This window comes from Dasypus novemcinctus, chromosome 10 (assembly GCF_030445035.2).
Source record: "Dasypus novemcinctus isolate mDasNov1 chromosome 10, mDasNov1.1.hap2, whole genome shotgun sequence".
NCBI lineage: Eukaryota > Metazoa > Chordata > Mammalia > Cingulata > Dasypodidae > Dasypus > Dasypus novemcinctus.
The window spans coordinates 76,243,822-76,256,330 of record NC_080682.1 but is presented as its reverse complement, the minus strand read 5'-3'; the positions used below and the strand labels follow the sequence as shown (position 1 = coordinate 76,256,330).

At 46.8% G+C, this 12,509-nt stretch overlaps 1 protein-coding gene across 6 annotated transcripts in view; it reads right to left on the bottom strand.

Annotated features, from left to right (window-relative positions):
* ABCC8 (ATP binding cassette subfamily C member 8) overlaps positions 1-12,509 on the bottom strand; it is a 75,602-nt gene that overhangs the window by 48,837 nt on the left and 14,256 nt on the right. For all 6 annotated transcript variants that reach the window (XM_058305673.2, XM_071218159.1, XM_058305674.2 and 3 more), the window contains 2 exons: positions 4,862-5,026; positions 1,131-1,286 (listed from right to left, as the gene is read on the bottom strand). In XM_058305673.2, the coding sequence (XP_058161656.1) occupies positions 1,131-1,286; positions 4,862-5,026 (321 nt within the window). The remainder of the gene's footprint in view (positions 1-1,130; positions 1,287-4,861; positions 5,027-12,509) is intronic.

The following is a 12,509-nucleotide window of genomic DNA, read 5'->3' as shown; positions in this document are numbered from 1 at the left end:
AAGGTCTTTTAAATCTAGCTTTACAGGTAAGAAGGACCAATCAAAATCACTTGAGATTAAGGTTCGTAGAGCAATGAAATCTGAGTTGGTAAAGTCCTCACTCACATCAAACGTGCAAGTTAGAGGGATCCAATATTTACTTAGTGACTACTCTGTGCCCAGCATGCTCCTGGGTGCTTTACTTAAAGATCTAATTGAATTGTCACAGCAACTTCAAGGCAGGAATCGTCCCCATTTCATAGACGAGGAAACGGAGACTCAGAGAAGTAAAGCATGGGAATCGTCTGTCTCACCCAATGCCTGACCCTTTCTGCTGCACCAGGCAGTCCCTGTGCAGCTGGCAGGCCCTCTGGGAATGGCTCAGGGATTTCCACTTCTGGCCTGTGCACCAGAGCAAAGATTCTCTAGCACAGGGATCACCAGCTCCATGGTGGAAGAGCTTCAGATGGGAGACGGAGCAGAAAAGGTCTTGGGTCAGCTAAACTAAGCTGGGGATTCTCCAGTCATTGTTAGCAGAGAATGTGTCTCCTCCAGAGGCAGCCCCAAAGTTCCATTGGCTTCAAAAAATCATGTTTTTTATTTCCAAAAATAATATATGCTTAATGGAGAATTTAGAAATGCACAAAGAAAGTAAAATTCACTGGTAAGCCTATCATGTGGCCTTCCAGTTTTTTTGGGGGTGTGAAATCTGTGTCAATGCATATACATATATATCCCAATTTAGTAGGAAGTGTACTGCATACACTATTTTGTAACATACACTTTTTGCTTAAAATACATCCTGAACACTTTCTGATGTAATGATGTACTTTGTTTCCATGACTTCTAATGTTCATCAAAAGTGTTCCATATATGATTATTCTATAGTTAATTTAAGGTCAGCTGCATTTTGAAAAAGTCTCAGTGAAACTGCCTTTTCTGACCCTCAAGAGAAATTCCCAGACTGCTTGCAGAGTGTGGCATAGTATAGGGATGCAGGGGTACACCCCATGGAGACCCCAAGGTACCCCGAGGGAGTGGAAGGTACAGACAAACATGTTTAGACTCAATTAAGATGGAATGGAAGATGGTGAGCCCCAGGCATAGACATGGACAAGCTGATTCTGTTTTGGGGCACCCCCATCTCTTACCTGAACTGGCATAGCCCAGAGGTTTGGGCACAAGAAGAAAAACCACATGAGCTGGTTAGTGTCGATGGCAACCAGGTTACAGATCTGCCCAGCAGTCATCTCCCCCATGGACAGGTTGGAGGTGGACAGGTGCATAATTTTATTGTAAATCTTGGTCTAGAAATGAGAGCAGAGGTTTTCACATTCATCATCATCACCCCCGTCCTCATCCTAATAGACACCCCAAGTATCTACAATATGCCGGGGGTGCCTCCAACATTCCCCACGGAGCTTCAAAGCTGTGCTGAAAGTGGGCACCAGGTTATTGTTCTAATTTTTCAAACGAAGTAAGTCAGGCTCAGAAAGGTCAAGGGCTTTGACAGCAGATCAGGTAAGTCAGGGAGGCAGCATTCCCAGGGGGAATCCGCAGCAGCCCAGAGAGCTGCTTCCCTGCACACAAAGCCTCTCCCTCGGGGACAGGACTTGATTAGCTCTTAAATCTTAAAAGCAGTTCTTCACATCCACTTCTACTTTTGATTTACCACAGGCCAGAGAACACACTGCAGAGCCATAAAAATGACCACGTGGGGCAGCCGTTTGTTTTAATGTGGCCGTCTCCAATCAGGGAGGAGATGTTTTTGGGGGTCAAGCCCCTTCTATTTAAAAATTTTTTTTTATTTTTAAAGAAGCTAGATTACATCAAAAATATAGAGGACTCCCAAAATTCCACCCTTCCTTCCCGCCCCCTTCCCCTATTAACAACATCCTTCTTTAGTGAGGTACATTTGTTACAACTGATGAACACATATTGAAGCATTGCTGCTAACCATGGTCTATAGTTCATATTTATAGCGTATAAGTCCCTTTTTTTTTCTTTTTTTTTTTTTTGAGGTACTGGGGCCAGGAATTGAACCTGGGACTTTGTATATAGGAAGCTGGTGTTCAACCACTGAGCCACATCTGCCTTCCCTGAATTTGTTTGTTGATCATTTTTGTTTTTTTCAGGAGGTATGGGAAACCAAACCCAGGACCTTCCACGTGGGAGGCAGGAGCTCAGCCGCTTGAGCCACTTGTGCGCCCCACAAGTCCCTTCTCAATTGAGCCGTGTAGCTAGACAAGGGTTCAGCCTGTGAAGGTCTGGTGCGAGACACCGGTGCTGGCTAGTTCCAGTGCCGTCCCCAGAGCCGCACTGACGGCTTTGCTCTGCCTCCACGGGGCCGATGGGGACCAGCCACGGTAACGGCTCCCTGGTGAGCTCGAACCTAAAAGCTCTAGGAACGGAAAGATCGTGCCTCCCAGGAAGATGGCAATTTTGAGGCAATGCGCTCTTGAACAAGGAAAAATGCATTTCTGTCTTAAATGTCCCAGGGATGCCTGCTCTTGGAAGAAATTCTATTGTGCATTCTGTGGTAAGGCGGTTTCCCAGCCACTAATTCATTTTGTGTGTAAAACTAGGCTTTTTCTGTGTGGCAGGTTTGCTGAAAGCATGAATCACTCTATGTTTTTTGGTGAGCTTTTAGGTACCATGGTTAAGGTTTAAAGTAGTGTCACTGATATTTTTGACATATCTATGCAAATCCTAGGTTATAGAAAATCGTGCTTCAACAAAAAATCACCTAGTTTCAGAGAAGTAGGGATATAGAACAATCTGCCCAATTAAGTATTATTAAGTAAAGACCAAAATACATAGAAATGCACAATCTACCGAGAACTAGTGTATTTCAAATATGTCAATAGATACAGATATAGCTATCATTATATATATATATATAACGCAGGAGTTTTCATTTAATAACTTGTTCATGCATAAAACATGGCTATTCTCAAACTCAGGAAAATAAAGACCCTTATTTATAATTTTCTGTTCATCTCTGAAAGAACTTTTTCTCTAATTTGTTTTTCTAATTAATGCTAGAATTTCCTTTTCATGGCATTTGAATCAATCTCTCTTATTAATGCAAAAGATTCAGTTTGATAAAAACAATTACATGCTAATACATTAAAAAGGCACTTTTGGCTCTTTTAGTATAATTGGACAATACTGGGCTTCGTTGTGATTTATGACATACAAATAGGGAGCAGATTTAATTACAAAACTGTGAGCACATAAAATGGGCTGTTGCTTGCAGTGATGGAGTGTGCCTGTCACTGGAGTGGCTTGAGCAGGAGCTGGGACTTTGAAGAGGTTTTCTGAACTAGGTTTTCTTCCTCGCTCTGATTCCCGTGACTCTTCCAGCCTTGGATTTTCCTGGGCTCTTTCCACCATTCTCATATGATGACATCCCTGAGGAAATGGCTCTGCTTTCTCAGTAAAAAACCACTGGGGATGGACAGGGACCCCCCCTGTACAGGCACAGCTGTACAGATTGTGCACTATACCTGACACTGTCCTCAGCTGAGGCTGGATCCACTTCTGAAAAGCCTCTTGTCCTGGCTTCCACAGAACCCATCAATATTAATGATTCTGAGGAACATTTTCTGAGGAATGGGGAGGCTTTGGGACTTAGCCACAACTTTCTCATGAAATTGCTGGGTATGGCAGAGTCTGCTAGTTGTCTCCCAATATCCATTTTCCCTTTTTCACAAAGAGAATTTCTATCTATGGGATATATGGCTGTCAAGAACAAAGACCATGTTTTCCAGCTTCTCTGGGTTTGGCCCTGTGGCCAGTTATTCAACAATGGGATGGAAGAGGAAGTGCTGTGTGCTCCCTGTGCATTATGGCCTTAAAGGGAAGTGGCATTCCCTCCTTGTTCCTTCTTTCTTCTTGCTGGCTTGAATGTGGACATGATGGTGGCAGCTTCAATAGCCATTTGAGCCCATTAGGCAAAAGGCACATGAGAAGCTTAGCAGAGCAGTATTATGAGAAGCCCAGGTCTGATGACTGTGTAGATGCCATACTAGCCCAGGCTGCCAGTCCTATTCTATATGGGGAGAAAAACACCTACCCTATTTAAACAGCTATCACATTTGGTCTCTCTATTCTAACAGCTGAATCAATATTGTGATGAAAATGCTGGAGCTTAGATAATTCTCCTGACCACCTTCCCCAAAGTGGCCCCGAATCCTCCCTGACGCTGATCTCCCTTCCAACCAACTCGAAGAAGGGAGTCACAGAAGGCAGGAGCAGGAGCCTAGACCAAATGACCCATCAGACCAGATACGGTCTGCTCTCATTAGCAACCCAAGACCCAAGAGCTCAGATACGCAGATCTCAGAGGCGCTCTAAACCTCACAGGCCAAACGGTTCTCCTCCCTCCTGTCTTCCTTCCTCCCTCCCTTCCTTCTTTCCGCTCTCTTTCAGTTTCTCTCTTTCTTCCTCCCTCCCTTCTCCTTTTCTCTCTCTTTCTTTCCCTAAAGAAGAATGCTTGGTAGCAGAACCTGGAAGGCTCTGGAGAAGGATTCTGAGGCTGCATTTGCGCTCAGTAGAAAGAGTGTGGTGATCGATTAGTGATGTCTGCAGCAGGTGGCAGGCCAATGGTTGAGTAACTGGGACCTCAGCCCCAGACCAAGGCTCCCATTTTATGAAGAGGAGCGAGGCAAAAAGGAAACGCCTTGCCCAGAGTCACATGGCCACTAGATGGCAGAACCAGATTCCAGCCCAAGGTGCGTTCCACTATCTCAGAGGACCTTGTCAATAGTTGTTTTAAAACACTGTTAAAAGGCAACAAAAAAGAAGTTACTACTGAATGTCCATGGGGATGAATAATGTAGTTCTTACTGTGAAATGAAAAAAATAATCATCCAAGTACCTGTATTGCCCCTCTCAAGTTAATTCCGGTTTCAATGGCCACATAGTAGGATGCTTGCAGAAATGTCCTTTGCAGGAGAAGGGCAAGGAACAGAAGCACGGCTAAGACGTAGGCGTTAGCAAGGAACTCTTGAGACGAGACAAAGTAAACACCGAGAAATTGTGTCTGTTGGAAGAGAAGTTCAGAGGTGGCTGTCATTGCACAAAATGACCAACAGTAACGCATATTACTGTGCCATAATGGCCATGGTTATTACAGGACCCTCTACATTTGCCAAGCTTGGCGCAATTGTTTCTGAGGGGGAATCAGTTGAATAAATTCAACTAAAATTCCTCTAACAACTGGGGAGAATTGCCTATGCCCTCTTCATCTTCCCATTCTAACCTCAGGCCCGGTAAGTAGAACTCCCAGCATTGTGGACGGCAGGCCCAGGGGAGCCCTCTCTGAATGGAACAAGAATAAACAGAGTGAATCACAGAGCAGCAAATCCAGAGCTGCTGCAACAAATCCCACAATGCGTGCTCTCTGTTTTTCTACTACAAGAACGGAATCAGCAGAGGCCTTGTCCCATACCTGCCAACAATCTTGCCTGTCATGGTTTCAGGGTAGGAAAGACCTGCGGGGAATGTGGCACTGCAGCGCTCCCGGGTGAGCGAGGGACGTGTTACCCACGTTAGACTAAAATGCTTTCAGACCCAAGCCCCCCGCCTTTGGGCTCCCAGGACTTCCTCGTCAATTTAAGGTTCTCTTGCTGCACTCCCAGCAAAGCTCAGATGATAAGCAATGGTGGGAAAAAAACAAACGTTTTGGTTTTGTCGCTAAAGATACCAAGGAACAACATGGTGCTTGTTTCCAAATTCAGCACCAACAGCTCCCAGGAGAAGTTTGATCTTGAGAAGTCCACCGCGCACCAGCAGAGCCACGGCAAGTCTCCCTGAAGGCCCAGCTCCCTCTCCCTTTCTGAGCCTCTGCCCTGAACTCTGCAAGCTATTTGGTGGGGCGTGGGAGCTGCTGCAATGAAGAGCAGAGGGAACAACGGGATGAGAAGGAGCCCGGGGGGCGGGGGGCACGTCCCCACCCAGGGTCAGGCTGAGCGGGCTCCACTTGGAGAGGAAGCCTTTTCCTAGAAGCGAAAGCTCCTGGGTCCTCACAGGACCCTGACCCTAGGTCCCACCGCTCCCTGGAGCTGTCTGGTCCTACTTCCAACTGTGTCTCTCCTGCCATGTGGGACAGGGGGAGGCAGACACAAGGAGACCCCTGAGGGAGGATCAAAGGTCCTGGCACTCTGTCCCATTTGCCAATGTGTCAGAGAGATAGGCAGAGGGAAAGGGAGGAGGGAGCGGAGGTATGCTGGAGGCAGCAAAACGGGCCTTGGAACTAGCCTGCAGGGGAGAGCCCTGACCTTACGGGGAGGCAGGAGACAACACTGAGGAGGCACAGAGCGCCAGCCTCCTGAAACTCCAGTGAGAAGGTCCCACACTGGCTCCATTTCACCCATGAGGAACTGGAGGCTCAGCATGGTTAGGTCACTTGCTGGCAAGGACAGGACTTGTGAGCATGTGCCTACGTGACGCCAAAGCCGCTGCGGCAGGTGCACTCCCCAGACCGCACCCAGCCCTCTGACCTCCAGTCTCCCACCCACAGGTATGGGCTTGTGACTTGTCGGGGACAGAAGGATGCTCACATGGCTGGTTCTGGGTCAAAATTATGGGAAATCTGGTCCTGTTTCCCATGCCCTGGAATCCTTCTGTTCTACCACCCTCGGCAGAGCCAGCTCTGGAGAAGGGAAAATCCTTTTTTTTAAAAAAAAGCAACAAAACACATTATGAGACTTTATTCCAAAGGAAATAATTTAACATAACGAAATGACTGTATGCTAAAAGATGTTTACGTCTTCAGGTTAGAGCGGGCAGAGGCTGGAAAGTCCTAAATTCCACAGGGAGTGCTTAGGTATGCTATGACAGGCAAGGGAACACTATGCACCCAACCACACTGATCATCCTGAAAGCTCTCTGGCAGCATGAAACGTCACACAGCATGCAAGGCCGCTCCTGGACTGTGTTACAATGATCAGGAAACAGGCTGGAGAATGAAAGCTGGAAAAATCACCTGATTTCATACGTTGTTAATCTATGGGTGGTATTTGTTAAGTATACTTCTCAATATATATACACTTTTAACGAAGTCTCTTTATGTGTCTTGACACTCGCCACCCACCCCACATGCCTTAGGGTCAGATACTCTACTTCTTTGGATCAAGAATTTTACGACCTGTTAACATGAAAATCGCCCTGCAGGTAGGAGTCATTGGGTCACTACTGGATCTCTCTTCAGTGAGACAGCTTAGAAAGGATGGAACCTGGGATAGGTAAGCTGTGATTAAGAAGTGGGTATCAGACTACCCTGGAGTGAAGCTCAGCAAGGAGGAGAGGGCCCTGGCAACCAGGAATGGGCATGTGGGCTGGTGATCGCCCAGCACCCTGAGGGCCCCAGGGCAGGAGAGACTAGGCCGAGGGCTTAGACCTTGACACCTGGCAGAGGTAAACGCTTTAGAAGATGGGTTGCCCTAGTCTTGCATTTTCATGAGCTCTCAGAAGGAAGGAATTGTTTGTTTCCAGGGGTTTCCCCAGTGTCTGTGGAACAGGAGATGCTCAATAAATATTTATTGAATAAAAGCATACGATCATCACACCCTATCTACTTGTGATAGATATTACACATTTCCCTATTTGGCAACTGAGGCCTGCAGAATATAAGTGATAGGTGAATGGCATGCAGAGTTAGTTACAGATGTGGGACTCCTTGGCTCTACAGCTCTGACCCCTGTTGCCTCTGTCTGGCCAGAGGTGTGGTTAGAAAAGCTACTCTCCCCTGTTCTTGGGAGCTTATGGGAGAGGGAATCATTTGGGCTTCATATCTCTGGCAGGGCCCAAAAGGTGAGCTGCCCACAAGCCCAGGCCTGGGAGGCCTGTAGCCCCCAATAGCTATCTTTGACCACCCACAGACCAACAAACCCACTCATCTATCCATGATCATTTGACATGGTGTTTAAGAGCCTGTGCTTTGAGGTCCACATCTAAGTTCAAATCCTAACTCATCACATATGAGCTGTTGTGTCCTTAGATAAGCTTCTCAACCTATCTAAACAGAGAGTATTAAGAGTCTCTACTTCAGATGGCTCTTGTGAGAATTCAAAGAAACAATGCAGATAAAAACACGTAGCGGGAAACGGACTTTGGCCCAGTGGTTAGGGCGTCCGTCTACCATATGGGAGGTCCGCGGTTCAAACCCCGGGCCTCCTTGACCCGTGTGGAACTGGCCATGTGCAGTGCTGATGCACGCAAGGAGTGCAGTGCCACGCAAGGGTGTCCCCCGCGTGGGGGAGCCCCACGCGCAAGGAGTGCGCCCGTGAGGAAAAGCCGCCCAGCGTGAAATGAAAGAGCAGCCTGCCGAGGAATGGCGCCGCCCACACTTCCCGTGCCGATGACGACAACAGAAGCGGACAAAGAAACAAGACGCAGCAAATAGACACCAAGAACAGACAACCAGGGGAGGGGGGGAAATTAAATAAATAAATAAATAAAAAAAAAAAAAAAAAAAAAACACGTAGCATGCATAAGCATGCAATACACAGCAATGTCTGCATAATTCACTGAAGAATCCTTTCCTCTCTACCTCCTGGGCACGTGGCATGGGATGGGGGCTGGCACACAGAGGTTGGACAATGAACTTCTGGTTTTAGGGGGCTCAGGGTTGAGTAAGGGGAAAGAGATGAGATGAGCCTTGCTGGAGGAGCCCAGGTTGCTATGGGAGCACAGAGGAGGGGCATCTATTCAAGCAGGGAGGGCTTCCCAGAGGAGGTGACATTTGAGCTGTGTCTTGAGGGCCGAGGAAGAGTTAGTGAAGTGAAGGGGGTGTCCCAGGCTATCGCAGTTGCATGGACCTTGTCATGAAGAGACCAGCACACACAATCGCATCTCAAAGCCACAGAAATGTAAATGCATTTAAGTGCACAGAGTCATCCACAGGGACAGCCACACATATAGCCACCCAAATAGGGACACAGACATATGCAGAAAAAGACACACTGAGATGCCCAGGGACAGACACAAGGGCAGACACATAGATTCCAAGTGGTTCCCAGGAGAGTCCATTTAGGAACAAACACAAACACACGTTTTCTCAGGGAGGTTTAGAGGCCGTTGGCATCTTTAGCCCTTAGAGCAAACCCATTCGGTTTTTAATTTCTCTGGCTCAGCTGCCAGCCTAGAGCAGCGGTGGCAGGTTTCAGACCCCAGCAGTTGCGTGTGAATCCGACTCTCTTCCCTCCAGGCCAGATCTGGGGCATCCGCGGCAGGTGGCAGATCGCGGGTGGGGGTGGGGCCTGCGGGGGGGTTGGCAGGAGCCCGGTCACGTCAGGGGCCAGGCCCACCCAGGGCAGTGCCAGGGACAGGGGCATCAGAGATCTGGCAGGCCCAGGCATGTCCAGTAATTAAAGAAGAAATGAAGAATGTCTGCCGTTGCGGATGCCAAGCGCGAGTGTCCCGGGAAGGGAAGAGAGGACAGGCCAGCCACTGAGCGGGACGTAGACAAGGGGTGCCCGGCTGCGCAGAATGCAGCACCATCCTCACTGGCAGGTTCCTAAACGCTGCGCCCTGTCTCCAGGCAGCTTCCTTCCCTGGGGGTTCGTGCCCAGAGCAGTGGCCATCTCTTGGGTCGGGAGGCAGGAGGATGAGCCAAACGACCTCAGTAAATGACCCCTTCCCCCACTTCCTGAGCTCAGAAGCCCAGATGTGAACTAAGCCGTATCCCAGGCCACCACGTGATTGAGGGTTCTTTGCTGCTGCCCCGGGAGCCTCTATTCTCTTTCAACACTTGTTTCTATGCCTGTAATTTGCTAATTTGCTGATGGTATTTGGGCTGCAGGGAACAAATATTAAATCTGATAAGGTTCTCTGCCACTGAGGCAGGGCCATCTGGCTCAGGGATTTATGCGCTGATAAGTAACTAGGACAAGAGCATTCTAATAAGAGGGCAATAAATCCTAGGGCTTTTATATAAATAAACGGAAAAAAAGGTGACAAAGTGAAGATTCAGATGAGCTAAAATTCTAAGTGCTGTTCTCAACACCTCTTTGACAAATCCTGCCAGAGCTGTATCCTCAGGAGAGTTCCACTGAAGTCCTAGGAAATGTGGTAAGAAGAGGGCGGTTTGGACAAGATGATAAGGTTTCGGGCCTGTGTCACTTCTCTGTAATATTAACTGGCTCCTTGTTGCTGATATTGTCAATGTAAGGTATTCTGAGGTCTCCTGTGGCAGAGTAAAGCTGAAGGTGACACTGTGTGGACAAGAAAAGCAGTCCTCTACTCTCTCTTTTTGGGCCACATAAAGTTCAAAGGCTCAAATAAATAGATACAAAACATCTGCCCATCCCAGCCTGGCCAACTCCTACTCATCTATCAGGGCCCCATTCAAACATCCCCTCTTCTCTGAATCCTCCCATGACCATTCACTGAATTAGCCACTCCCTCTTTTTGAAGTTTCTCGTATATATCTCCAAATAGTAGTATTGAACATACTATATATAAATATTTTATTTACATTTCTCTCTCTCCCATTGCATTCACAAACCTTGGACCCAGAGGTTATAGCTCGATAATAACAATAGTCAACTTAGCAATTCACTATTGAAAGATACTTGGGTTCAAATCCTGACTGTCACTAACTACCTGAGAGACCCTGGGGAAAGTTATATAACCACTCTGAGCCTCAAATTCCTCATCTGTAAAATGGGGATAAGAATACCTACCTCATAAGTTGTATGCTCTGTAAATAACTCAATAAAGCTGCTTTGAAAACAACAACAACAAAACACAACTTACCCCAAAGCATTGTTTTAGGGATTAAATGAGATAATACATAGATGACTCTTGAACAAGCCGGGTTTGTATTAAGCAGTCAGTAAGTAGTCATTACTGTTTGGTAATCTTTGTCATAACCATTGCCTCTGTATGCTAACTCAGGCCTGGCACACAGCAAGGTTCAATAAATGTTTACTGAATAAATCAGACAAATAGATTTAGAGTGTCTCATATTCTTGACCAAAACATGCAGATGATTAATTAGATGCCCAGAAAAAATTAATAAAAACCTCCTGAGGATTAACTGCTGAATGTGAGTTTAGAGCTCGTGAGATGAATAACATTACACAAGAGGGTGCCATCAATTATTAAGATCCCTTATTGCTAATTCTCTGCATCATTTTGGGACTGCCTGTTTGCGGTTAAGAGGTTATAATGAAGTCCTCGCTGGGAAAATAAAGCTCTGAGTCTTATTAGGGGTGAACTGCTTTCCATTAAGTGACTGTCTAAACCCAAGTGGCAGCAAAGGAACAACCAAAAAAATAAAGACAGCTCCCCCACCCCCCACCCCCCAGAGGGGATGCTATGGCCACAAGCAGGAGAAAAGAAACCCTCTTTTGTTCAACAAATTTCAGTTATAGAATCTTTCGAGTTGTAAAGGCCATTGGATATCATCTAGTCTAATGGATTTCAAATGTTTTTAAACCATGAGCCCTTTTTTTAAAAAAAGAAATTTTAATAAAACTGGAAACAGCTTTGGGAGTAGTTTGGGATCAGAGGAGACAAAGCCCTACCTCTGTGGTTTCCCGTCGCCTCCCCACCAGCAGCAGCCCCTAAGACGCCTCTGCAGAGCCCTGAGCACTGAAGTGCAGAGAGGCAAGTGACTCACACGTTAGCGGCGTGCTAGGGCTGCTGCCAGGTGTCCTGACCTCTCTACTCCTGCTTCAACTACCCCCGAAGGATTCAGACAGCCTGCGGCTCCTGCCTTTTTAGCGAGTCGAAAATTCAAGTTTTAAGGCTCCGAGAGCTCCAGGGACCCTTACGTCCCCCTGTTCTCTGAGCACCAGCACTGAAATCTCAAGTTGCTTCATGTGAGCAGTGCCTGCCTCCACAAAAACCAGAGGCCAGATTCCTTTTCTAGAAGTAAAGTTCCCCGGGACAAATACCAGCTCCCTGTCCATACCCCTGGAAACTACTCCAATTAGCCATAGGATCTTTAGGGCTCACCTTATGGTTTCCATCCCAGAGCTTTGTGCTGATCAACTCAACCATGTCATCCCATGTCAATTTCACTCAACACACATTAACTTCACTCATTCTACCTGAAGCCCAATCAACACACGGTTCTTGATCCTCTACTCTGTATGAAGAGCCAGGAGAGAGGCTAAGGCAGAGAATTCCAGTTGTTTTCTAATATGCTTCTCCATTATCTTCCTTAGTACAGAACCTCTGATTATTAATTGTGCATATGATTGCCTAGAGTAAGATTACATTTCCCAGCCTCCTTTGCCCCTGAGTGTGGTCATATGATTAAATTTTAGCCAATGGGATGTGGGCATCCCTTCCACCTTCCTTGCTGGCTGAAAATGTTGACTTCATTGCTGGAGCTCAAGCAGCCATTTTGGATCAAGAGGTGAAAAGCTCCATGCTAAAGATGATAGAGAAACAAAATAGAGCATGTCGCCACCATCATACTAGCCCTGTACTGCTTACCTTTGAGATTTATTTATGTGAAATAGACATCAATATTTATGGTCAAGTCACTGTTACTTTGGATTTTTTGTCAT